At 30.6% G+C, this 27,643-nt stretch overlaps 1 protein-coding gene across 2 annotated transcripts in view; it reads right to left on the reverse strand.

Moving 5' to 3' along the window:
• The window catches only part of LOC142328740 (tyrosine-protein kinase transmembrane receptor Ror-like), a 150,980-nt gene that overhangs the window by 9,097 nt on the left and 114,240 nt on the right, over nucleotides 1-27,643 (reverse strand). For both annotated transcript variants that reach the window (XM_075372727.1, XM_075372728.1), the window contains 8 exons: nucleotides 22,805-22,946; nucleotides 21,836-21,960; nucleotides 15,374-15,482; nucleotides 14,021-14,435; nucleotides 6,311-6,450; nucleotides 5,898-6,054; nucleotides 3,292-3,624; nucleotides 597-732 (listed from right to left, as the gene is read on the reverse strand). In XM_075372727.1, the coding sequence (XP_075228842.1) occupies nucleotides 597-732; nucleotides 3,292-3,624; nucleotides 5,898-6,054; nucleotides 6,311-6,450; nucleotides 14,021-14,435; nucleotides 15,374-15,482; nucleotides 21,836-21,960; nucleotides 22,805-22,946 (1,557 nt within the window). The remainder of the gene's footprint in view (nucleotides 1-596; nucleotides 733-3,291; nucleotides 3,625-5,897; nucleotides 6,055-6,310; nucleotides 6,451-14,020; nucleotides 14,436-15,373; nucleotides 15,483-21,835; nucleotides 21,961-22,804; nucleotides 22,947-27,643) is intronic.

Raw genomic sequence — 27,643 nt, forward strand, 5'->3', positions numbered from 1 at the left:
ATACAGAAATTTAATATAATATATTAAAACATCATACAAGAAATCCACATTAAAAATTATTTTTCATAACACTCAAAGAATCAACAAACAGAATCAAAGCAATGCTAGATGGTTAGAAAAACCCTTTAATGTTATTTAAGAGAACTTGGAATAGAGCTGACTAAGAAAATCTAATAAATTATATAAAATATCTTACTAAATTGATCAGCCTTGTGTAAGGCTAATTTTTTTATTACATATTTTTCTCATATCTTATAAAAGTGATCTTTTGCTAAATTGAATCCCGTTCCCTTGCAAATCAGTGAGAACTGAAGAAAAGCCATCCTAACTTCCAAATAATTAATTATTATATATGTGTACAAGCAAACCTTGTACCTATAATATTAACACACCATTATGTCTTTATGTACAATTGCATAACCAAGCTAAGTTAAAAACTACAGTAAAGGATATAACCTCAACTAGAACCTAAACCATAAAAGAAAATATTAGGAAACCACACAGCTTTATTCTAGGGAGCTTCAATTAAAATGTAATATATATAGTTTAACTTAATGCAAACCATCTTATTGTTTAAAAAGATTAAAAATACAAACCTATAATAATCTGATGAGTAAACATCTCGTGATAAACCAAAATCAGATATTTTAACAGTTAAATTATCACCGACAAGACAATTTCTTGCTGCTAGATCTCTGTGTACGTAATGATGACTACACAAGTACTCCATTCCTAAATAAACATATCAAAAAGAAATATATGATCAATTTAATAACTTATTACTGATCTAAACAAAAAAATAATGTAAAGCATTCATAGAAAAAAAAGGTATATCTTTTTAAAATACACAAAAAAGGAGGAATATTAACTTTAAATATTTTTGAAAATATATTATGTCCGTGTGTGAAAGTTAAATGCTATAATCGTAATGATTACAGGTGACTGGCATGAGTCATAAGTTACTCAAGAAAATTACATACCCTTTCTCAAGAATAGTAAGAACCCATGCAGTGAGAAAAAAATTGACACTATTAGTCACCAATGTTTTCTAAACACATTCTGTATGAAGAAAATGACATTTTTATATCCTGTTCTTAAAAGTCTGTAGGATGAAATTTCAATCACTACAGGGGTATTGTTTTAAATTGTTTACCCTCTTTGAAACATTGAGAACCAACCTATTTTCTGAGATAAGAAAGACTAGAAGTTACAATGCTTGACATCTGTATTATATTAGATGGTGGTGAATAAAGTTTTCCAATGGATAACATTCTGGATAGCATAAAATTAGTTCATTTACTTCCTTACAGTTAGTTTCTAATGCAATCAAATAAGTTTTTTTTAAATTTAACGATGAAATTTAAAGTCGCAATCTTTTAAGTTAAATATCCAGGTAAATTTGACAAGTTGGACTTAGTACATTTTTTTTTTATCAATGATTATCACTGATGTGGTAAGTATAGTTGATACCAATAGTTTTATTTTCATTTATTTTTGCAAGAATGGTCTCATATTACTATAATGCTTCAATGGATGTGAATGGTTCTTTATTTTTTTTTTGTCTTTTATCAATATCTTCTTCACTTCATATTTTTGTTTGTAATTAAGATAATTACATAAAATAAACAATTGCATTTACAATTAAGGGATCTATTCTGGACCATATTTAGCCTAAGTACCTTGGATTCAGTGTTATATTATGAGATGGAGGTCCCATGTTCATCAGTGCCTATGGTTTTAATCACCTAGCATGCAATATCACTGATTAGTGACATACAAGGACCATTCAGGAAGTCATCGGCCTGATAAAAAACACAAGATTTTTAAGAAAATTTTTATTTTTTAATGTAGCAGCTTACATTTTGATCAGTTAAACTAATAACTTTTCAGTTTTTTAATACCTTCCGTATAATGCAATTTGTCTAACCCTGAAAAATAGTGATTTCCTCAGGTATGACTTCATCATTTGAAGTGAATCTTTGTCCAACAAGCCATTTCTTAGGTATATGAAGAGGAAAAAATTGCTGGAAGCCAAATCAAGCATGATTTTATTGTATAAAATCATACAAATAAAATGGCCTCCAATGTTTTGAACAAAACTAGTTCTGGATGTAACCCTTAGTGATGTCGATGCCGTTAAATTTTGCTTGGCAGATTGTCATAAAACTTTGGCCAACACCAAAATCAAGTAAAGGAAAGCAATAAATCAAGCATGATTTTATTGTATAAAATCATACAAGTAAAATGGCCTCCAATGTTTTGAACAAAACTAGTTCTGGATGTAACCCGTTAGTGATGTCGATGCCGTTAAATTTTGCTTGGCAGATCAAGTCATAAGAGTTTGGCCAACACTAAAATCAAGTAAAGGAAAGCAATGCAACACCTATCTACTCACAGCGACTAATGACCTCCTCCCATTCAAGGGGTCAGGAAGTGTCATCAGACCTAAAGAAACAGTGGAAGCTGTCACCAGACAAGGGAACAAGGGAGCGATGAGCTAGATTGCCTTATTTCACAGAGAGGATTGCAGAAGACAATGTGTGATGGGCCTTGTCTGCAGGAGCTGGCCAATGGATTGTTTTGAGATGTTGAAGTTCATGAAGCCATCCATTTACAATCCAATTTCCATGAGGGGGACACAGTTGTTATCATCGACCTAGAAACTAGCAAATTAAGTATCTCAAGTTAACAATTTCATTAACTCTGAACAAAACATGCCACATCAGGAGAAAATTGAAGATTCTGACTAAAACATTTTTTTGTTTTTTATTTGTGAGTCATTTTGGGAATTTACCTAAAAGTTATTATACCAAAATGTTCATCTAAGAAAAGTTCAAAACTAGTATGAGTAAAGTTTCATTAGGTCTAATCCCAGTTCTTTGATACCAAAATCTGAATTTTAAAACCATCAGTGGGCCTGTAGAGAATCACAATACCAAATTTGAAAATTTATGGTCCATCAAGTACCAAACTATTATCCCAAATAGATTTCAACTTATATGTATAACGAACACAATTTCCCATCCATTTTTTCAATTCCTTAAGTCCTAAGTTTAATGACTCTGAACAAGGTAAGAAAACTGAAAGGTAAATTTTGGCAAAATTATCATACTTTATAGTATTTATAGTATATACTATCCTATAACTACCAGGAAAATAAAAACAATTACCATTTATATTTCGTAATCATTTTTATGGGAAAACTTTTAATTTTTTGTTTGTAAAACTACATTTATACATGTTAAAAAACCCAAGAATACAACACAAAATAATTAAATTATAATTACTTACCAGCAGCAATCTGTAAAGCAATATGCATAAAATCGGCCTGTTCAAGAGGTGGTGCATCACTGCAAGAAGAGACGTCACACCTAGGTGAGCGCGCCATTAGGAACTCGTGTAAATCACCTTTGGCCATAAATTCAAAAAGCATACACAATGGCTCACCAGCAAGACAGACACCAAGTAAACAAACAATGTTAGGATGTCTTAATTCTGACATTAAATCAACTTCACGACGAAAATCGTTTGCCGTTTTGGTTGTGGCATTTTCTTTTAATGTTTTAATTGCTACTAATAAAGGCTGACCATCATTGGCAACTATTTCACCCTTATATACTTTTCCTGAAAGAGAAAAAAAATAAAATCAATAAAGAATAATTTAAATCAATCATTTCGTTTCAGTACTTTAAATTTTATGAATTATTTTTCTAAATAATTAATAGTTTTGAAAAGAATCTTTCAGCTTCCGGTTTTGCTTGTATTAGTAATAGTATTAGTCACATTTGTTATCCTTTAGCTGCATTTGCTAATCAATGGTCTTATAATACGTCTATATATTGACATATATTGATAATATATGTATTCACTTATTAGCTAATCAATAATCTATGCATCTTCATATGACTTGAAAGTTCTTTCTGCTACTTACATTATTTGAACTTGCCTTGCAATCTAGCAGTTTATTGTATCACACAAATAAAACATTTATTTTTTTCTAATTTTGCGTTATAAAGCAACATTACAAAAAATATCTGAAATACATGCATTCTTTCATTAACAGGAGTTAGCACTACATGAAAAAAATCTATTCAAAAATATTTTAGAGTGCCCAATTGGTTACATAAGGGTTTATAGTTTTATGATATGAATTATAATATAAAATACAGTTACATAATAATTTTTAGCATATATAATGCATTGCATTTAAAAAAATATATATGTTGTTTTCTAATTAAAATTTTTCCTGAATTTTTAAAATAATTTTACAGCTTACAGTATAGATAGTGCAACAAACTTTGTTGGTAGCTGGTTTCCCTCAATTATAACAGGGATGATCATAGTTCAAACTAACACAATGATATAATAGTTATAATACTGACTTTTATAACACCTGGTCATAGGTTCAATTCCTGATATGAGTCTGTAACTTTTCATCCATATTAGATATAAAATGTACATGTATAAATGTGTGCTCAAGTTGTAATAGTAAAATTATTACAAATTTTATTATGATGAGAATTAGTAACAAAAAAACAGGCCTAACACTGAAGCTAATACTTTAAAATTAGTCATCAATTAGAGAAATAAACCAGACAATTAGAAGATATCCATAAGTTAAAGGTTTTCATAAATTTATTACTAATAATTAGTTCCTACACAAATGTAACAAATAAAATTAAATGCAAAGAAAATATCTTTCTAGATAAAGACATGAATAAGAATATACTGTACACCTGCAATTAAAAAAATCTGCTGAGTTCAATCAAGCATGACTTGCATGCACTAGTACTAAAAATAGAACTGCTTTGTTTTAAATTCCTTTTATACATGGCGTGCGTGTTGTCAAGCACCTGATGACATTAAAATACTGCACTATTCTGCAAATGTTGCTGCATTTGGCTGAGAAGCCCAGTGGTGCCAGGAGCAAATTAAAAGCTTTCGACCCTGACAAGGCAACGTTTTGCACAATCTGCCACTTCGCTGAGCTTCAATGATGGTACTGGCTTCCTTAAAATGTCTCACTGCTCTCAACACACGTTTTAGACACATTTAAGTTGACGCTTTTGATCGGTATAAGTTATCACACTTGTGCATACTGATAATTTGCTACTTTGTATCTTCAGACATAGATGATCGCTCCATTTCCACAAAATTTAAATTCACAAAACAAAAAGTGTCGCAAAATTATAAACAATGGTCTTATACAACAAGATGATGAGGGAATGCGCCTGCAGCTGATCCATCACAAACAAGACATATAGAAAACAGGTATGTAGTCAGAATAGGTCTAAGTGATGGCAACTGGGAGTTAATGTGGAAGGAAAATGCCCATTTTTGCCACCAAATTTCCCCCCCAAAAAAAAAATTTGAGAGGCTACTGAATGGGTAGGAATTTTTTGTTCCAGGTTATATTATTATTTTACGATTGTTAAGCCAGAACAAAGCTGCAGTAAAAATTTCATAGCTGTAGAACTAAAAACAATAGGTTTTTAGTCTTGTTTTAAAAATGAAAACATATTCTATCACCAAAAGTATCAGAGATAGGCAATGAAATTTTTATTGAAAATCTGGAATTAGATGCCTAATTCCATATTTTTTCCTAATAACATCATGTAAAAACACCAACTAAAATGCAGTTAGTTTAGGTACAAAAGTGAATTTGATGAAATGTAAGCTGTCCTTATACTCTCTGGCTACTTTGTACTTATAGAAGACAGTACTTTCATAGTACGGGTACATAGTAACATGAGTACTATGTATAAAAGAAGTCTTAAAGGATAGTTAACTGATACTAACTTCTTAATTAAGTCAAATTAAAAAAAATATTAATTATAAAATTGAAGTGATAAATAATACATTTTAATCCAATAAAAGATAACATAATGGCTACTTACCAAATGCACCTTCTCCTAATTCTTGAAGGAATCTCACATTTGCCAATCTGTATTCACGTACTCTAGGCCTAGCTTCTGATTTAAGACTACTATTTGCTGAACCCGGTATCAATGCTGACATTTCTAAACCTTTTTTATTAGGTGATGTCTTGATAGTCTGAAATAAATTTCAAAACATAGTAATAAAAATAATTTATTAAGTACTTAATATAAAAAATAGTTGCTGAACTTAAGGGCTATGTGAAATGTATGGTTACGTTCTACAAATATTTATATATATATATATATATATATATATATATTTATATATATATATATATATATATATATATATATATATATGATAGTTCTTAAACACTGATCTTATCAAACTTAAGAAATAAATAAACAACTGAAATATTATACTTTATTACCTTAATACCAGGAGTAGTTGCCAGCCTATTTCTTGCATTTCGTTTACTACGTCTCATACAGCAACCATATATTCCAACAAAAAAAGCCAGTAACATCACTCCACAAACTCCAATTAAAAGGTATAACCATAGTGGTTCAACTATACAACAAACAAAAAAGGAATTAAAATTATCAATAGTTGAATCTCATGAAAATTTAATGATTACACCAATAAAATATACCTAGTGTATCATAATTAAAAATTAATGAATTTTTATAGTTCAGTCATTTCATTTTCAGATTCTACTTACTCTATCAGAGTCACTGTCCATCACACTGTGCTTGGAAAAAGTACAGTGCATAAAAGTAGTACAGAAATGTATGATTAAGGCCTATGACCTATGACTCCACGACATCATCCCCTCTGATGATGTGCTGATCAGATCACTTAAGCAAAAAATTCATGATAATAAAAAAAAATCAAGGTCACAAAAAGGTTTTTGAGGTCATGCCAAACCTGAGGCCAAATTTTTTTCAAAATTTTGAACCATCTGTGTGTGTGTGTGTGTGTGTGTATGGTTATAAGGTTTAAGTTTGATATTGCATCATACTTGTTTGTTACCAGTTGAAAATGCATTTTCAACGGTGACAGTTTTATATAAATACCCACCAGTTTCGCAAAGCGTTCATACCTCATTCTGAATCATCAGTATTGCTACAGAAATCTGTACTAATACCTACTATCTACCATCTTCAATTTCTCAACACATTATCTACGTGGTCATCCAGGTGAGTGAAGATACTTATGCATTTTTAAAGTAAAAAACTTTACTGTTAATAAAACTAATTTTGGATAGGTGCTAGAGTTTAAATTAATTTGTCAATTAATATTGAAGTAAGAATTAAAATTAATCGTTAAATAGATGTTGTTGATGATTATGCACTTTAAATAATATTTATATGCAATTATATTCACTTAGTATTTATAAAATAAGATAATAACTGTACAATGGAAGATTGATATATTGATTTTAATTAGACTGTAAATAAATTATGGATTTAAAATTAATGTTGTTGGGTAGCTGAACAAGATTAAATTAATTTGTTTACTGATAATTGGTACTTGTTTTGAGTTAAAATCTTCTTTTATCATGAAAATGAATCCAACAGTCAAAATGATCCAGCTGAACAAATTGGCTCTGTAATTTTACAACAAACGCGTAGCCATTGATAGATCCATACCCTGCTGTGGAGTCATGTCATTACCCTGCAGGAATTGAGATAGGAATTTAATGATTAAAAGGTGAACATTTGAATCCTATGTTGATGTTGAACAGTTGGATTACCGATATCTCCAAGTGATTATTAATATAATTGTATCATAGCATTGTAAAAATGTATTCTAGTATCAAGTAAATGTTATAGCAATAAAATTTAACTGACCAAATTTAATCATTAATTATTCAGTTTTAATACATTTCAACAGCTCTCAGAGAGTGTCCACATTCTTTACTACTGTTAAAGTTCTTGTAGTCTTTTCAATAGTGCTTGCAATTAATGTAAGTTGGACTCTCTTGCTTGTACACTTTTTTGTAGAACACTATTGTTTGGTTTATAATTCTTATTACAATAATCCGTCAGGAAAAATTTAATTGGAACAAGTGAGTTTACAAAATTTGCATATTTATTTGTGTTCATCTGCTCAAAGAAAACTTGTTAAAAGACAGGTACTGTAGACGTACGGATCGAATTCGAGTCTTCATCGAATATCCCCAACCAAACTGATTACTGACTAAATGATGTAATATATTCCAGTATGGTTAAATCTATACTTTAAGCAGTCTACAATAAAAATTTAAAAAACTGCTTACTTTGATTGTTTTACAGGAATGGTTAAAAGGTCATTTCGATGATAATAGAGCACAGTCTGTCACACAATGCTCAAGGATAATGTATGAGTTTAAGGTAAAGGATCCTCATCACTGGTCAGAGGTCGCGAAGATAATTGCTGCTTTCAAAGTCAGCTTAGTGCTTGGAATATTAATTATGTTTACAATGGGTCTGTAGAAAAATCCATAAGGAAAAATATGTAAAGAAATTTAGAAATGAAAAAACAAAAGGATTAAAAAAAATTATTATGAGTATTTTATAGTAAACCTTCTGGGGAGAAATTTCAGATTAATAAAAAAAAATTAACGTGGCAAAATTGTTACTTCAAGGGTGGTGTGGAAATGCAATTGATGTTCTTAGTTTATAAAAGTAAATGTGACAATTTCAGTTTCATTCCATATTTGGTTGTCATCATAGAAGGTGTAATTGAGTTTCACGACTTCCATGATAAAAAAGTTGATTTTATCATAAAGGAATTGGCTACAGTGGATTGATACTAGTTTACGATTCTTTTCTTTCGACCTCCTTATTTGAACATCTAATCTCAAACTCATAGAATGGAAGATTGGTTAAAAAAACAACTGTTATCATAAAAACTGGGATAAGGAGAAATTGTGTACACCGAGGATACAATGAAAACACTCCGATCACGTTTTTCCAAGATATACATAAAGGGACGGGATAAGACTAAATTCCTTTGTAGTTTCCATGATGATGTTCGGGAGATACTGGAAAATGCTCCTAAACCCGGTTTCACAAATGCAGATATCTGTCCTCTCCACAGAAGCGAGAAATGTGCACTGCATAGTGTATGTTTCTATATAAATTGGTTGATGCAACAGATATGATAAAAGGACTTTTCCAGAGAAGCCGAGGATAAACAAAACCTTACTTCAGCAAATTTTTATTATTCTTTCAAAGACCAAAAAGTCAGATGTAATTGGTGCTGTCCAACTTTGGATTTGTATCATCAATGTGTAGATTATTACTTAGAAAATGTCTTGTACGAAAACATATTACAAAGAAAATCATTTACAAAAGAAGTATTCAGTTGAGGGCTGTGAAATATTTCACAATAGGTACCAATGACGGAGGGAGTATTTCTCCAAAAGATTTTACAAATTAGAACAGACCATTTTGGTGACAATCAGTCTTAGTTTGTTCTTTGATGATGGCAGCAAAACTTGAAACTCTCTTTCAAGACCTACTATGATATTTAGATCACATTTCACCTGAATCGATCAATAAACTTTTGTCAGAAGAAGAAAAGGAGAATCATATGAGTACATAATGTACACACACTATAAATGATGATTCAGACAAGTGTCTGTGCGAAACTGTTAAACATTTCAATATTGAGATACAATCAAGCAAGAACATGAGGCTTTTTTCAACAGCATATTAGGAGGATGTGAAATCTATAAGAGAGTGGTAAGGGAAATCAATATCACTCTCAAGCGTTGGAAGGAGCCAGTTGTGAAGTTGAGATTCTAAGGAATGGTTGTGTCTACCTGGATCATTTGTCTTAGTTGCTGGTCCAATCTCTTCAAGAGGAATTTCTTCATTTTAACTTCTACTTATAGTTGAGGAGTTTGATGTAATACTGGGAACATTTATTTTATCATAGGCATGCTCAGGACATTGAGCAAGTGTTTGAAGCATATAAGGACTGGATAGTTTGTGATCACAATTTAAAAAGTCTTCTGAAAAGAAAATAACAAAAGTTTGAGATTAGAATAAAAAAAGCGAAAGAAATGTTGTCATTATCAAGAATTGGCATTTTTAACAAGAAAGTTTACAAAACTGCATCTATGGAGCAGACTCTGTTCATAAATAATGTAGTCTCAGCATGAAATGTGTGAATTCACACCTGTTACAATTCTTTCATTACTCTGCTGGATGAGGAATTCATCTTTCACATTCCAGAATGTTGTCTGTTTGATGTGTGAGGTGATAACATTCATGTATACAACTGAATGCAAATTTATTAAAGGTTACATCAAGATACTGAAATCCTGGGTGATGGAATTGAACTGCTGTGGGGACTGCGAAGCTACTGAGTCATTGACGCTGAAGAACTGGCAAATTTGTTTCAAGAAATTATGCAATTGTAACAAAATTGTTGTCATTGATGCTGTCGAGTTGGAAAGTATGTTTCAAGAAGTTACTCAATCATAAGATTGTTTCCAAGCAGCAAGATCATTATCATATCTGACAGTGAAAAGTGAAGAGATCATTTACAAATACTATGAATCTGCTAAATTTTATCATTCTGTTGAGTAGCATCAAGCAGTTAATAAGTAACTCGATGGATCCAATAACGTTTATCAATGTCTTTAACAATGCCTTGTCTACAATCATTTATCCAACAAAAAGATTAGAAGATCTATTTGTTTCCACGAGGGGACACTGTATGGGATATGAAAACGCTGTTTATCAAATATGGAGCTTCAGTGATATTTGTTTTGAATGATATGATAAAGAAAAAGCTGTTTCAAGTATATTCCCTTAACCAATGATCCCACCATAGAAATATGGTGGGATCGTTGGGTAATGATCCTTAGCAATGATTCCATAGAAAGATATATCTTTTGATATTAGAAACTACGGTCTGTATTGTCATCATTACCGATGAATGCTCAGACAGTCAAAATGCTTGCTACCAATTGCTAATGGGAGATAAGATTAACAAAAGAATTGATTTTTAAAACTATTGCTTTGCTTATGCGAATAAGTTATTTAAAATAAAATAATGACAGAATAAAACTAAAAAAATAAAAAAGTAGGCCTCCTGGGGAGAGATTTCACTCATTAATAAAAAATATCTTTACACGCTGTCGTTGCTACAACAGGAAATTTTGTTTCTCTTGTGGTGGGTAAATGGAACTGAATAATAATGGTGGAGAAAATAAATAAATAAAACTGTATTATCTGAATTCTCTTATCGAGTGTAGATATTTTAAAAGGTTCTTTTCAGAACTACAACAGAGCATGCAAATATAAACACAAACTTGCATGTATACCAACACTTTAAAACCCCACGTGATATCACTCAGATAATAGTCAACTTTAGTCAATGCCCAACTGAATGAAAAGTTCCAAAGCCTGTGCTACATTTTGATAGAGGAAGTGTCCTATGACAAACTGCAGCGTGAATTGAAGGGAGTGTTAGTGTTAATGTGAGTGTTATGCGCATGCTCATGCACATACACAAACTTGCAGCAACACTGGTGCATGCATGCGAGTGCAAATGTGACCAACCCCAAAACCACTTGCCCCTCTCCCTAAAAACATAGATTACATCATCCTGATGACGATGCACTTTGCCCGACCATCGTAGAGATACGATGATTAAAAAGTTTGGAAAAAATTTACCTCAGATTTGGCATGACCCCACAATCTTTTATTGTGAACTTGATTTTTTTTTTGGTCACATGATCAGCAAGTGGCGTGACGTCATTGAAGGGAGTGGATGTCATGTCATCAACGATCAAGGTGCCCTTACTCATACTAGTTACTTCACACATATACACACACACACATACAATTTTATAAAACACACAAATTCATCAACAAATGACCAAGGCGAGTCCAGCAATAACACACCAATGATAAAGGTGAGGGTTTGATGACAGTAATCTATATTTTAAGAACAGAAAGTATTATGGAAAATATTTACAGTTCAATATGGTAGAACTGATAACTTGAAAATATCATTATAATGCTACAGTTTGTTAAGTAAAAAAAAAAATTAACAATGGCTTAAAGAATTGTTACAACTGAAGTTGAAGTCATTTCTTTATGTTTATTGCAAGTGTTTGAGTTAGGTCGTTAATTATATTAATATTAAAAAGGAAGGGGATGGAGAAAACATTGCAATTTATTTAAACTCTGATAATTGATTATAAGCGATTTAGAAAGTGCAAAGTGCTATTATAATTCTCTTAAGTCGTAAGTAAATGTAAATGCATGGAAATATAAGAATTCTTAATTTACTAAATGCTGGTGTACATAATTCAAATTTTCAGTAGTCAAAAAATGACCTGACACCCACTTTTATACCTTGAAAATTCATTCTGACTTTTTGTATTATAGGAAACATAAGGCGTTATACAACGCGTGGTTCAAAAGTAGAACCGATCGATAACAAAATGAGAAGTTGAAAAAATGAAAAATTTATTAATGGTTTCAAATACTTACATATTTACTTTTCTTTTCTAAACAATCACCATTTTGTTATAAAGACTTTTAATATTGTGAAACAAGCTTCTTCAAACCCACTGCATAAAATTCCACTGCCTGGGATTGAAGCCAGTCTTGCACTGAGATTTTCAATTCTTCACATCCCTCAAATCGATGAGATGGAAGCCAATTTTCAAGGTGTAGGAAGAGAAGGTAGTCACTGGGAGCGAGTTCAGAACTGTTAAGGGAATGTTAAAAAATCTTCCATCCAAATTTTTGAATTGTTTCTGTTGTGCATGCAGTCATGTACGAACATGCATTATTGTGAAGAAGAAGCGTTCCTATTTCAGCATTCACCATCATCGGTTTTGAATGGCATGACTTAGTTTTGAAAGTATCTCACAGTAGACTTGTGATGTGATGGAAGTTCCAGGGTTCCATGAAATCAATCAAAACCACACCGTACTGGTCCAAGAATACAGCTGTTATGATTTTTTTCAAGACAGGACTTGCTTTGAATTTTTTCAGTTTAACTGAACTGGAATGATGTCACTACATGGACTGTCATTTCATTTCAGCATCGATGTATAATGTATGATGATACAGGAAAAAAGTCATCTCCCTCATGGTTAAAACAATCGAGAAAAGCACATGCAGATATCATTCTGTGATCTCTGTGAGCACTTGCCAACATTTTGGCATCCATCGTGCACACAGTCATGACTGTTTTACATTTTAACTGTGATCTTTTAAATTTTTAACTTTAATGTAATAATTTTATCTCCTGATGATGGCTTTCAAGTAAGCCGAAAGATCTAGCCGTCAGTGACTTAAACTATGTAGTAATACCATTTTCAATTTGTCGTCATTGTCAAACCTTTGTGATGCAAGCCACTGTTTAAGGTGAGAAAAAAATCATTGAAAGCTAAGTCAGTCAAAATCACTGGATGCACAATTGAGGATTTTCTAATGAAGTTTTTCTAACTGCCTCATTGTCTGATTAGTCGTGTGTGGCTGGGCATTGTCATTCAAGAATAAAATCCAGCAGAATAGCATCCAATGGTGTTTGTTTTTAATAGTTCTTAAGATCTTTGAATGCTTTGCAATATGTATTGGTATTAAGAGTAGTTTTTCGATCAGTAAATTTGAAAGCAAGAAATCCTTTTTTGTCTCAAAAGCAGTAGCCATAAGCTTCTTTATCAAAAGTTCTTGTTTGAACTTTTTGATCTAGGAGATGACATCATTGGACTGACTGCTGTATGTTCATTTGCCATACTTGAAACTACCTATCTAACTTTAGAGTCACTTAATGTTGGGTCTTTACATATCACAAATTTGCCTGTAAATTTTAGCCGCAGAATTGTTTTTTGACATTATAAATTAGATTACTTCTTAAACTTCACTGATGGAATTATGAAATGTAGAACTCATTATAAATGGAGGAATAAAAACAATAACTAATAATATTAACAGTGCAAGCATCATCTGTTTACCTCATGTAATTAGGTGGCAAATTCAAATCGAACCTATTTATAAATATACTTTGTATTTCAAAAAGTGAATCATTAATCATAAAACAAGAATATTATAACAAGAAATCTTGTTATAATGTAATTATGCAATAAAAAGAATTAAAATAACTGAGTAATGATACTTACCACATTGTGGAATATTACAAAGTTCTCTTTTAACATGTCTTGTATGTTCAATAAAGCACCAAGGTTGATTTTCTTCACCACCAGGATTACGACAGTTTCTATGTCCACCGAGTAAAGAAGGATGGTCTGATGTTTTAACAACTGTCTGATGACTCCATGGTATACATTCATATCCACCGGCTGACATATCTACATTTCCACGGTAACTTTCACCAACTCCCCAATAACATTTCTCATCTGGATTGATTGGGTCTGGCTGTGGCATACCTAACTGAATGCAGCCTTCATTTTCAGGTGAGTCAATTTCTGGTAATTTTGAACACTCAGCCATTTCAAACTGCTGCCCAATAAGAGGATGACGTTTAGCAATAGCATACTCCATTTTGCATAACTCATTTTCTAATAATTCACAATCCTTTACAAACAGACAAAAAATTATGTCTTAAAAAATATATATACACAATGATATTAAAAACTTATATAAACTATAATTAAAACTAATATGTTTATCTTTTATTTAAAACAAAAAACCAAAAGAACTGCAGGACAAGAATAACAATTAATTTCAAAAATAATTCTTAAAATGGATTATGTTATTTGCATCTTATTTATGAAGTTTGTGAGTAAACAACCATTAGTTGAATATTTGACTGCTAAATGAGGATGAGCAAGATAATCCTGGTTCCTGTTTTTTGGTGGGTAAATTTTTTCTTAAGGAAAAAACATTTAAAATATATACTTAAGCCAATCAAAGCAAAATCATTGGTTCAGCAATTGCTGTTTTCTATATATAAAAATGTTCTCTCTTCCATGGAATTGCGACTAGAAGAAGGTACATGCTGTTTTTAAACTTTTAAAGCTTTTTTTAACTTAAAGCTTCAACTTTGGGTAGGATAGTTTGTCTTTTACTATATTCTTCTGAGGGTAGGTAGTCCTCACCCAAACAGCTTTTCTTTAAACTTAATTTATTTTTTCTCATTTTTAGTTTTACAGGGTAAGCCTAATGCTAATAGGTCCAAGTTAAGCGTGCTGGGACACATAAAGCCAGTGTGATCTGAAGGATCACTAGAGGACCACACCAGAAAGTTTCCCATCTAGCGGCTGCAGAATAAACCTAACGGTTAAAGTGGCAATTGTTAAAATCAGGCCTCTTAATCTTCCTAAAATATAAAAACAAATAGATGCAAATAATGTATAAATTTCATCAGGTAAAGCCAATCAAAATTTATAATCTATTTCATATGATATTAAACCAAAAATTTAAAGTTTTAAAAATTTAAACTTTTTAATATTTAATGCCCAGAAAAAACTTTAAAAAGTAGAAAATATAACAAATACAAAATTGATATTTACCTCCCTGCATACTCGACGAGGATGTGAAGAATGATCTTCTCTACATATTGGAAATGCTGAGTAACATAACGAAGGTAAAGCATATTTTCCACAACTTGGTGTGACATCTCTAGAGAAAAAAACCAATAAAACATTTTGAAACTGAAGTTTAAAACAAAACAACATTCTAGTTATGAACTATCAAGAATAAAAAACAAAATATCTTTTTAGCGATAGAAAATTTGGACATCTACCAAGTCTTGCCAAAAGTATTACAGTATTATGAATGAGGAAACTTAACAATTAATTTTATGTCAATTCAAAGCTATGTTTCATTCACCAAAATGATAATGCTTCATTGCTTGAAGTAATTTACAGTGGGAATTTCAAGACTGTTTTCAACAATGGTTTTATTGAAATTGATATGGTTTGAAAATTTACTCAAAAAAAAATATCTTTTACAAAAAAATAATTTTGTACAATTCTGTGCAAAAAGACAGACTTTTTGTTAATTTTTAATTTAGTTTAATATTGCTAACAATAGGTACTGCAGATAAAGAAATGTCTAATTTCAACTTGCAGCCTTATAATGAACCATGCTTCTAACTTACCTATATCAAATTTTGTTTGAGTTTAAATTGAGTGTAACTCAAGAGTGACTCCACCAATCTTTTTCAAATAATCATATGCACAATTTTGGATAAACTACTACAGTATAATTAAATCTCAATGAAATTTATCTAGTAATTTTGGAAATTTTTGAGCCACAAATTTTAAAAATAAGTAAATATATATATAAGGAAACCCCAATTTGTGAATGGTATTTTTATACTCCTCATACCTCAAAACGTAAAGGAAATAATTTACCCCTGAACTCCCACCATGTGACCAAAAGTAATACCATACTTTTTTTAAAAAAGTTGTAAAAATATATGAAGGTGGGGTGAAAACTTTTGAGTTTCACACAGAGATGGTAATAGTATGCTTAATTTCTTGTTGGTGTAGCATGATTTCATTCTTCATTAGTTAACTATAAGAATTTCAAGTCACTGCATCACTTCGCATAGAGTATTTTTTGAAAATGAAAAATCTGGAAAGTCATGCAATGATTAAATACTTTTTTCTGAAAGGTTTAGGTGCAAAGGAATTTAAAAGAGAGCTTAAATATGACATTGGGACTTTTCTCCATCAAATACAACAGCAAAACGCTGGATCACAGAGTTTAAGATGGCTTGAACATGTACTAGTGATGAACCATGCAGTGGATACCAGAAATGATTAACATATATTGCCTTCATTAGCCCTTTTAACAAAAAAATTGATATTTTTGGCAGATTGACGAGTAACAATGAATGAGTTAGAGGCTATAGGCATGTTAACTGAATGCGTATTCAATATTTTTAATGAATATTTGGGCATGAAAAAGCAGTGTGCTAGATGGGTAATGTGTTTGCTCATGCCCGGCTATAAAAACATTTCAAGCAATTGTCTCAAGTGCTGTTTCAGCACAATCCAGAGGAATTTTTACACCGATTTGTGTTCTGTGACTTTCATTATGTTTTTTGGTTTATTTAATTAACATAATTAATATTATTATTACTGAAAATGGTAACTACAGATTGTATGGTGATTATATTGAGAAATAAGTTAAAATGAACCCAGAAAAACATTGTTTTCTTATCCATGGCCCAGAACTTTTCACCCTATCCTCGTATTAACTTTTTTTTTTAAATTAATCTTGAAAGGTGGATTTCCAGTACGATCTAAATTCCGATCTAAAAATGAAAATTTTACATTTCTGATAAAGAATTCAATTAATTAAAAATTTGTATGGTCAAAATGTGCGAGATTTTTTTGTTTACTTTTAATTGATGTGATTAATATTATTATTACTGAAAATATTGATGAAGTATACTTTTAGAAATACTTTTATAGTATACTTTTAGATGATATCAAAATACACACTTTTCACATCAGAATTCACCAAATAAATCAAGACACAGCGAGTCTTGACATTTTGAGTCTAGGCAGAACTATGATGAGAACAGGATTTATTTTAGGTAACAGACACAATTAAAATTAAAAGAGAGATAGAAAAGTAAAGGGTTGAAAAAAAAAAGAAAAAATTTAAAAATAAAATATAAATTACTAAAAATACAAAGGTCATTCAATAATTCAAGAGACATATGGCAACAGCAGAAAAACTAATAACTGAAACTGTCTGACATTTAAGTTGACACCCCTGATATAGAAAGCCAGGTGCTGATAACGATGCCTCATGTGCCCAGGAAAAAACTGATAGAAAATATCAAAAGAGATTAAAACTTGTAATTTTGTTTATTTCAAAATGTCAAACTTGAAACATGTATGTAGTGCTGTGATAAGATTTTTATTTTCTGAAGATATAAAACTGTCCAATATTCACTCATGGTTGTAAAAATCAGTTTGGTAAAAGTGCATTAACTATTTTTATAAATGGATTAAACAGTTTAAATCCGGCAGGATTTAAACTGTTTAATCCAAGTGTCAACGATTTTCAACACAGTGGAAGTTTTGTCTGACACTTTACCAGATTACATTAATGATCTTATTCATGAAGACAAATGCATAAAAATTTGGGAAAACGCTGGAATCTGTAGTGAGAATATTGGTACTGCTTGTTCCGTTATCCACAATATGCTAAATTACTGCAAAATGTATTGAAGGTGGGTTCTGAGACAGTCAACTCAAAATCACATTTATATGGAACTTAAAAACAGTTCTTAGTGGAAGATAATGACTTTTTAGATTGTATCATAATTTTTATTTTTTGTCTTCAGTCATTTGACTGGTTTTATGCAGCTCTCCAAGATTCCTTATCTAGTGCTAGTCGTTTCATTTCAGTATACCCTCTACATCCTACATCCCTAACAATTTGTTTTACATATTCCAAACGTGGCCTGCCTACACAATTTTTTCCTTCTACCTGTCCTTCCAATATTAAAGCGACTATTCCAGGATGCCTTAGAATGTGGTCTATAAGTCTGTCTTTTCTTTTAACTATATTTTTTCAAATGCTTCTTTCTTCATCTATTTGCCGCCAATACCTCTTCATTTGTCACTTTATCCACCCATCTGATTTTTAACATTCTCCTATAGCACCACATTTCAAAAGCATCTAATCTTATCTTCTCAGATACTCCGATTGTCCAAGTTTCACTTCCATATAAAGCGACACTCCAAACATACACTTTCAAAAATTTTCCTGACATTTAAATTAATTTTTGATGTAAACAAATTATATTTCTTACTGAAGGCTCGTTTAGCTTGTACTATTCGGCATTTTATATCGCTCCTGCTTTGTCCATCTTTAGTAATTCTATTTCCCAAATAACAAAATTCTTCTACTCCATAATCTTTTCTCCTCCTATTTTCACATTCAGTGGTCCATCTTTGTTATTTCTAATACATTTCATTACTTTTGTTTTGTTCTTGTTTATTTTCATGCGATAGTTCTTGTGTAGGACTTCATCTATGCCGTTCATTGTTTCTTCTAAATCCTTTTTACTCTCGGCTAGAATTACTATATCATCAGCAAATCGTAGCATCTTTATCTTTTCACCTTGTACTGTTACTCCGAATCTAAATTTCTTTAACATCATTAACTGCTAGTTCCATGTAAAGATTAAAAGTAACGGAGATAGGGAACATCCTTGTCGGACTCCCTTTCTTATTACGGCTTCTTTCTTATGTTCTTCAATTATTACTGTTGCTGTTTGGTTCCTGTACATGTTAGCAATTGTTCTTCTATCTCTGTATTTGAACCCTAATTTTTTTTAAATGCTGAACATTTTATTCCAGTCTATCGAATGCCTTTTCTAGGTCTATAAACGCCAAGTATGTTGGTTTGTTTTTCTTTAATCTTCCTTCTACTATTAATCTGAGGCCTAAAATTGCTTCCCTTGCCCCTATACTTTTCCTCAAACCAAATTGGTCTTCTCCTAACACTTCTTCCACTCTCCTCTCAATTCTTCTGTATAGAATTCTAGTTAAGATTTTTAATACATGACTAGTTAAACTAATTGTTCTGTATTCTTCACATTTATCTGCCCCTGCTTTCTTTGGTATCATGACTATAGCACTTTTTTTGAAGTCTGACAGAAATTCCCCTTTTTCATAAATATTACACACCAGTTTGTATGATCTATCAATCGCTTCCTCACCTGCACTGCGCAGTAATTCTACAGGTATTCCGTCTATTCCAGGAGCCTTTCTGCCATTTAAATCTTTTAATGCTCTTTTAAATTCAGATCTCAGTATTGTTTCTCCCATTTCATCCTCCTCAACTTCCTCTTCTTCCTCTATAACACCATTTTCTAATTCATTTCCTCCGTATAACTCTTCAATATATTCCACCCATCTTTACCTTTCGTATTATATATTGGTGTACCATCTTTGTTTAACACATTATTAGATTTTAATTTATGTACCCCAAAATTTTCCTTAACTTTCCTGTATGCTCCGTCTATTTTACCAATGTTCATTTTTCTTTCCACTTCTGAACACTTTTCTTTAATCCACTCTTCTTTTGCCAGTTTGCACTTCCTGTTTATAGCATTTCTTAATTGCCGATAGTTCCTTTTACTTTCTTCATCACTAGCATTCTTATATTTTCTACGTTCATCCATCAGCTGCAATATATCGTCTGAAACCCAAGGTTTTCTACCAGTTCTCTTTATTCCGCCTAAGTTTGCTTCTGCTGATTTAAGAATTTCCTTTTTAACATTCTCCCATTCTTCTTCTACATTTTCTACCTTATCTTTTTTACTCATACCTCTTGCGATGTCCTCCTCAAAAATCTTCTTTACCTCCTCTTCCTCAAGCTTCTCTAAATTCCACAGATTCATCTGACACCTTTTCTTCAGGTTTTTAAACCCCAATCTACATTTCATTATCACCAAATTATGTCGCTATCAATGTCTGCTCCAGGGTAAGTTGTGCAGTCAACAAGTTGATTCCTAAATCTTTGCTTAACCATAATATAATCTATCTGTTACCTTGCAGTATCATAACTTGTAACAAAACTGGGATTCACAATTTTGAGCTAGGATCCAAATGTCAAAGTATTTGGTGGAATCATCAGAGTTTGCCTGCCAGGAAAAAATTCAAAACTTACACATCGGTCACTAAAGTAATTCTAACAGTGTTGATATTATAAAGACTCAATTTACGGTAATTGTTGGGAAGAAAAATATACAATCTACAGAAGGAACTACAGTGACATGCTAGAAAATAAAGAGAAATTCACAATAAGTAGGAAATATTCTGCCCTCTCTCTCAAAAGGGGAATTCATTTGCATGAAAAACGGTCATCCTCATACCGCTCAAAAGACAAGGGAGATTCAAAAGTTGGGTTGGGGGGTATTGCCTTACATCCATCAGATTTTTATCTTGGTCCTCTGAAAGAAGTTTTACATGGCACCAAGTTCAACACCAATGAGTTGATCAAGAACAGCTCAGACACCAAGGTGAACAATTCTTTACTACTGGAATAACACAGCTCACTGAAAGATAGGGCAAGTGCCTAAATATAATTGGAAATTTGAAAGAAAAATTATGTTAGTTCCATTGTCATTGAATAAATAATTTTTCAACAGTCATGTCTTCTTAATTTAATGAATGATCCCCTTAACTTATCATCATCCTTTGGAGAGCAAGCTATTGAAAACGTTCAAACAATTACTCCTGACTATAAACTGCAAGTAAACAAAAAACGACCAGTAGTAAAATGAAACAATTTATTAACATTATTAGTAACTGTTATAACTTTGGATATTTTTAACAGATTTTCATAGTTTTACCATTAGAATTCTCCTTAAAGCAGGTATATTTTATAAAATACATTACTTTTAACAAAAATATAATATTTTATTATATTTTTTTTTATTTACAAAAAAAACAATTAAGTAATTACTTACATAAAAAAATAAATTATCTGCCTATAAGTTTTAAACTAAAAATAATTTATCAGCAGGTAATTTTATTATCTAATAGAGAATTTTATTTTGTACATGCTACCCAAATTCAACTTCATTTGACTGAAACATGAGAAAAACACTTTTTTTATATTAACAGCTGACGTGACATGGTTGCTGTACAGATACATTACATCACATTATATCGTGTTTAGACAGAAATATTATTAACTAAATAATCTTGAAATACAATAGTTTCTTAATTTCAAATATTTTCTAGTCCAAAATACAAAAACATTATATTTTTCTATTATTCATCCTAATAATATGGGTTAAACCTAATTGATGATATATCAACGGCTGGTCGTTTTAGTTTTATTTTACTATCGATGATGGTATTTTTTGTGTATACTGCAACTGATGTATATTGTTTGGCTGGTCTCCAAAGGGTTGGGAAATCTTAACAAATTTAACAATGTTTAATAATCTTTTTAAATTAATAAATGATATACTAGATATAAAAACTTACTTTGAATGCGAGATGACCATGAAAGCTGCTTTTATTTTATTTTCTAGCAAAGTTTGGGTAGTGCCACCCGGAATAAAAACTGAATGATTACCAACAAATTTGCTGCAATGTGTCCCACGATAAACCTGACAAGAAATAAAAATGTTAATTTCATTTCTACACAGAAAATGTCATAACAGTATATAAAATTTCATTATCCAATCTAATCATATACATATAATAGATTTTTAAAAGATAACATTCTTCAAAATTCACTACAGTAAAGCGTAGTGTTTCTGCAATATTGGTGAAGGTAGAATTCACAGATAATTTATAAAACATGAAGAAATGCGTAGCTTTAATATACAAAGACCAACAAAAAATATTATGCACGAGTACTAATATTAAGTACTATATGACTGTACTGGTGTAAAATACTATACATAAAGTAAATATAAATTAAAGTACTATATATAACAGAAGTAAACGAATAAAAATTTTATGAAACTTGCTGATTAGAAACACATGTAAGATTTAAGTACTAACTTATGAATGAATACAATAAATCAGTTACTGGAAGTGAGTGGGTGCCTTCACTTTGCTAAGCTGAATACTTCAAATTTTTGATACTGGAATTTAGTTGAGAAAAACAGATGCAGTCTCCTAAGTCTCAAGAAATTGATTAATTTCCTAACTGGACATGGTATGTTCAGAACTGTTTAAAATTATGGAGCTTAAAAGAAAAAAACGTACTTGTAGATAATGCCAACAACTTGCATCTGTTGGCATCTTTGTAACATATTATAAATACACCACTAACAACAACATTTTTGATTTGAAAACTTCAAAATATCATATATCTTATACGGAAGTTAAAATATTAATTTAAATTTAAAGCACAACACTATTTTTCAGTAAGAGTTTTGGCTAGTAGTCTCTTACTTCCTTTATAAATTGAATAATAAAAAAATATATATCAAAAACATTTACCTCGCATCGAGGTTCTTTGATTTCGGGGCTTGTTATAGATGGTACTACAGAATGTGCTGGAGATAAAATTGGTCCAAGCCCACCAGCACCAACAGGATTTCCCATACTTGGTATTGATCCCAAGCCATCCACTGACCCTATGCTGTAACAATAACAAAAGAAAAAAATTACTTATAAACAATTATAAACATAAAACTGATGAGAAAATCTATCAGAGATTTTAAATACATATTATAAAAGAAAAAATTGCTTTTAAAAATTCATATTTAACTCATTAAGTTGCATACAAGCATTCTGCTTATTCAACTGTGTTCAATAAAGGTACTGACAAAAGTCTGGAAATAAGAACAATATCACTTGAATGTCTGCAGGGCTATAAATGTGTACACTAAAATCTAAAAAAAACTTTCAGGATATGATTTTTCATAAAACCCTATTCTAAGATTACTGTAAAGTTTTACTGGATTTCTCTTGTTTAAATAATTTAGTTATTTTGGGTATGTGGACAGTGATGAGTTAAGGACAATGAAAGGGTTTACTTTCTGGTTGTGATGGCAATAAAAGACTCCTCTTATTCAGCCTTAAATTGCTTCTGGAGTTAGCATAACCTTAGTCGGTAGATCAGCAAAACATGGGTTAAATGAAAAAAAAAATTGGAAAATTCAATTTGAAACAAATATTTACAATTTTCTCATCCAGGAACCTAACTTTAATTCTTTATCAAGCTGGAATAGCCTAAGTCTTTGGAAATTGATTAGTTTCCTAACTGGACATGGTATGTTCAGAAACTGTTTAAAAATTATGCAACTTAAAAGAAAAAATGCTACTTGTAGATAATGCCAACAACGTAATAAAAATAGTAGGCGGCATTATTCATTCCTTGATTATGAATATTTAACATAAAAGAGTTTGGTTTTTTGAGTTTTCCTTTTTTTAGGGGTAGGATTCAGACTAGATATTTTTGCTTCAGATGCAAAATTGCTTTGTTGTATAGCATGAGATGCTTCTGATCAGATCTACTCCTTTAGTAAAGCTACAATTAAAGAAAAATCTTAATAGCATTCTTTATTAATAAGAAAACTTAGTAAATAAATATTAGTAAATTAATTAATTAATTATAGTTAGTAAAACTGCATTTGAAACAAAGAGGTTCTTTCATAAACAATTTGGGTACTTACGTATTAACGCCACTGCAGCTACAGCTTTATTTAAAAACAAAGTAGTCAATCAGATTTCGGTGGAAAATGAACAGTCTTTTTATTAATTTTAATAAATGGTTATTTATATTTATTTATTTTATAAATATAATTTAACCAAACTAACCTTCGCTCACTAACCTTGACTAATTAACACCGTAAATTTTTTGAGTATTTATATAATAAATTCAGTAATTATTGCAATTATTTATTATTTAAATAATCAAAACACTCCTTTTAATTAGTCAAGGTTAGCGAGCGAAGCGAGCGTAGGTTAAGTTAGGTTAAATTATATTTATAAAATAAATAACCATTTATTAAAATTAATAAAGAGACTGTTTTGAATCTTTGTTAAACTCTATATCGGCCCATTTTCCACCGAAATCCGATTGACTACTTTGTTTTTAAATAAAGCTGTAGCTGCGGTGGCATTACTACGTAAGTACCACAATTGGTATAATCCATCTTAATCTGTGTTGTTCTAAAACTTCATTTGAATGTTCATTTATTAACATTACCCATATCTTATTTCATTATAACTAACATTTTTAAAATCATTAATAGCTTTTTTACATCTTAATTAGCTACATAACTGACTGGATAAGTACTTATTTGTTTATAGTTACAAAAGAAGCATCATAATTTAAATGATTATGCAGTCTGCAATTACTGAACTGTCATTTTGAATGAGATGAAAAATGGCAATTTCAGAACAATTTTACAGAACGTGTAGCTAGATAAAATAAAACTGTTTTAAATTTAAAATCAAAAACAAATTCAAGTTTTAGAAGATCTTTTACAATTCTTCATGAAAAAAGTTCTTTATTATAAGCAATCAAGACTAATCAAATAGATATGAATCATAGGGTCATAACTGCAATCCAAATCAAAACAAGATCCAGTGTGATAAAACATCTTTCTTCACCTTCGTGCAAAACAAAAATGCCCTCAGCTCATAAAATTATTGCTTAGTATTTCATGATTCTAAATGAGTGCTGCTAGCCCACTTTCAAAGTTTAGATAATAAAGCGAATGCTGCTTTATGTTATAAAGTTCTGTTTATGTTTAAGATTGCAATTTGAAGAAAATATCCAGAACTACTGAGGAAATAAGTAATGTTTCATCATAACAATGCTAGATTTCAAGGAGGCTGTTTAACCCAGGAAATAATTGGTGAATTAAAACAGAAACTTCTTCAATAAAATGGTAAAACCTTAAAAAACAGCTGAGTACCAAATGATTTGTCTGATCTAAGACAAACTTGCTGAACAGCAAAAATTTTATGGATGAAGATGTTGAGTATGGGATGTAAATGTGGGTGGGACAGTAGACACGTGGTTTAGGATAACTTGTAAAGCAATAATGTAGTATAACATTGTTGGAGATTATGTTGAAAACAATAAAATTCAAATGTCTCATGGAGTAATTTTTAATAACCATATATAACCATTTTACAGACTTTATCTCATAATTTTCCAAGATTTAGAAATATGTGATGATTTTTAAAAAATGGATTAATTTTTATTAATAATTGAAGTACAGCTGAATTTAAAATATAGCATATAATAATAAAAAATGGCTATAAAAAATGAATATCTATTTATAAATATATCAAATACTTTACAAATCTTATCAAAGTTCTAAACGCAATAAATATATTCAAGTATATATATGTCATGCAAGACAACGCTAATAGGTCACTCATTACTATCTACACAATGTTCCGTGTGTACTATCTAACGTGTTGTTTTTGTAGTAATGATAGATATTGTAGGGTGTGACATGTAGTAGTAATGTATTCTAACATATAGGATGATTCAACATGTTTACAAACTTCTCATTTACTGTTTTTATTTATTATAATAAATATAAATCATGTTTTTTTTTAATATTATTTATTTTTTTTATTATCCATTATTATTACATTATTAGCAGATTACATAATATATACAACAAAGTTAGTTTTAGAATACTTTACAACTGAATAAACTTAATAGTAAGTTCACAGTACACATCAATAAGAATTTTTACTTTTTAACAAAGCAATGTTGTTTATGAATACACAAGGTCAAACAAATAACAATTTGCAGTAATAAACAGTTAAATAAAAAAAATAAACGCAGGTAAACTTAAAATGCATATTTTAGTTTATTAATAATATAAGATGAATTTTAATTTGCATAAAACATTGGTTCGGTTTATTAATGCTGAAGACAAGAAAATAGGTATTTAACTATTAAAATAAATATAAAGGGAAACACTTGAAAACTGTTTACAGAAAAAACTGAATTCATAAATATACTAAGACGTAAAAAAAAAAATAATATGAACTTGTTTTAAAATTTTGATTTTTTTTTGTAATTATGTGCAAAATAAGAGTACATGAAGCTGTTGATAGAAAACTGTAATCCAGCTTGCCCCAACAAACAGAAATGAAACTTTGACTAAACAAGAAAGAAGAGCATGTTTACTATATTTTAATATAAAAACCAATTAAAACTATTTCATCCAATCAAAAAGGATGAAATTAGAGAATAAGGATAAACAAAGTTCTGATACGGAACCAGATATTATAGAAAGCAAACAATCAGTGAAATCAAACAGCAGACTATTACATTTGGCAGGACAAGAAGGTAAGACACAGATGGTGGATCAAGTGAAGAAGCACTATAATCATTTGTTAGAATAGCAAATAGAGACTGTAAAGATGTGAATGAGGCTCATCTAAAAAGCCTAGAACCGACTTCAGTTTTAATAACCACCATGGAAGTAAGCTGTTTGTTTTCAATTTTGCAAGTTTTTTCAAAACTTAAAGACAAATTAAATAGCATTCTATACTTGTTAGTGCATATTTGAGGCCTGCTTTAATTTTATTTCTTTTCTGAAATTAATTTAATTTTCATTTAAAATTTGACTAATAAAAATTAAAGCTACCCCTATAAAAACACAAACGACAAGAAACTTGGTTTTTGATAAAAATCGGTAAAGGGATACAGAGAAATTATATTGAGTACTTACTAAGCATGGACATGTTAGCATCAGTAAAGGCTGTCTGAAATGGGAAACATTTATTTTTTTACTTTTAGTCTTTAAAGTAATTTTCTTGAAATTTCAAATAAAAATATTTTGAATATCAGAATTGAATGACTTCGGCTATGAATCATCATACTGGGTGTACAAAAAAAGAACATCCAGGTTTTAAAGCTAATTAATATCTCTTTACTTTAATTTTTACTAATGAATCCAAAACAAAAATGCAAAAATAAACAGTAACTCTTAGTTTTTTTTCTAAAAGAGTTTGATGTGAGCACCTTTTTTTATCATGCGGCACACATCCAATTGGTAAGACAGCACATATACTTTAAACTGCATGTCTGCAGTAATGGAAGCGACAGCCACTTTAATATTGTGCCTCAAATTGAGATCAGTGGCAAGCAGAGGTGCATAAACAAGTTATTTTTTAAACTACAAAGGAAAATATCACACAGAGTCAGAATGGGTGTCTTTGTAGACCATAGTAAACAAGCTCTGACATTGGGTCCATGCGACTGATCCAAGGGTTGGGGAAAACATAATTTAACTGAATGCATACAGTTATGCCACTGAGAAGGCCCATCATCTTGTTGCCAAATAAAATTCTCTG

This window comes from Lycorma delicatula, chromosome 8 (assembly GCF_047948215.1).
Source record: "Lycorma delicatula isolate Av1 chromosome 8, ASM4794821v1, whole genome shotgun sequence".
NCBI classification, from domain to species: Eukaryota; Metazoa; Arthropoda; class Insecta; order Hemiptera; family Fulgoridae; genus Lycorma; species Lycorma delicatula.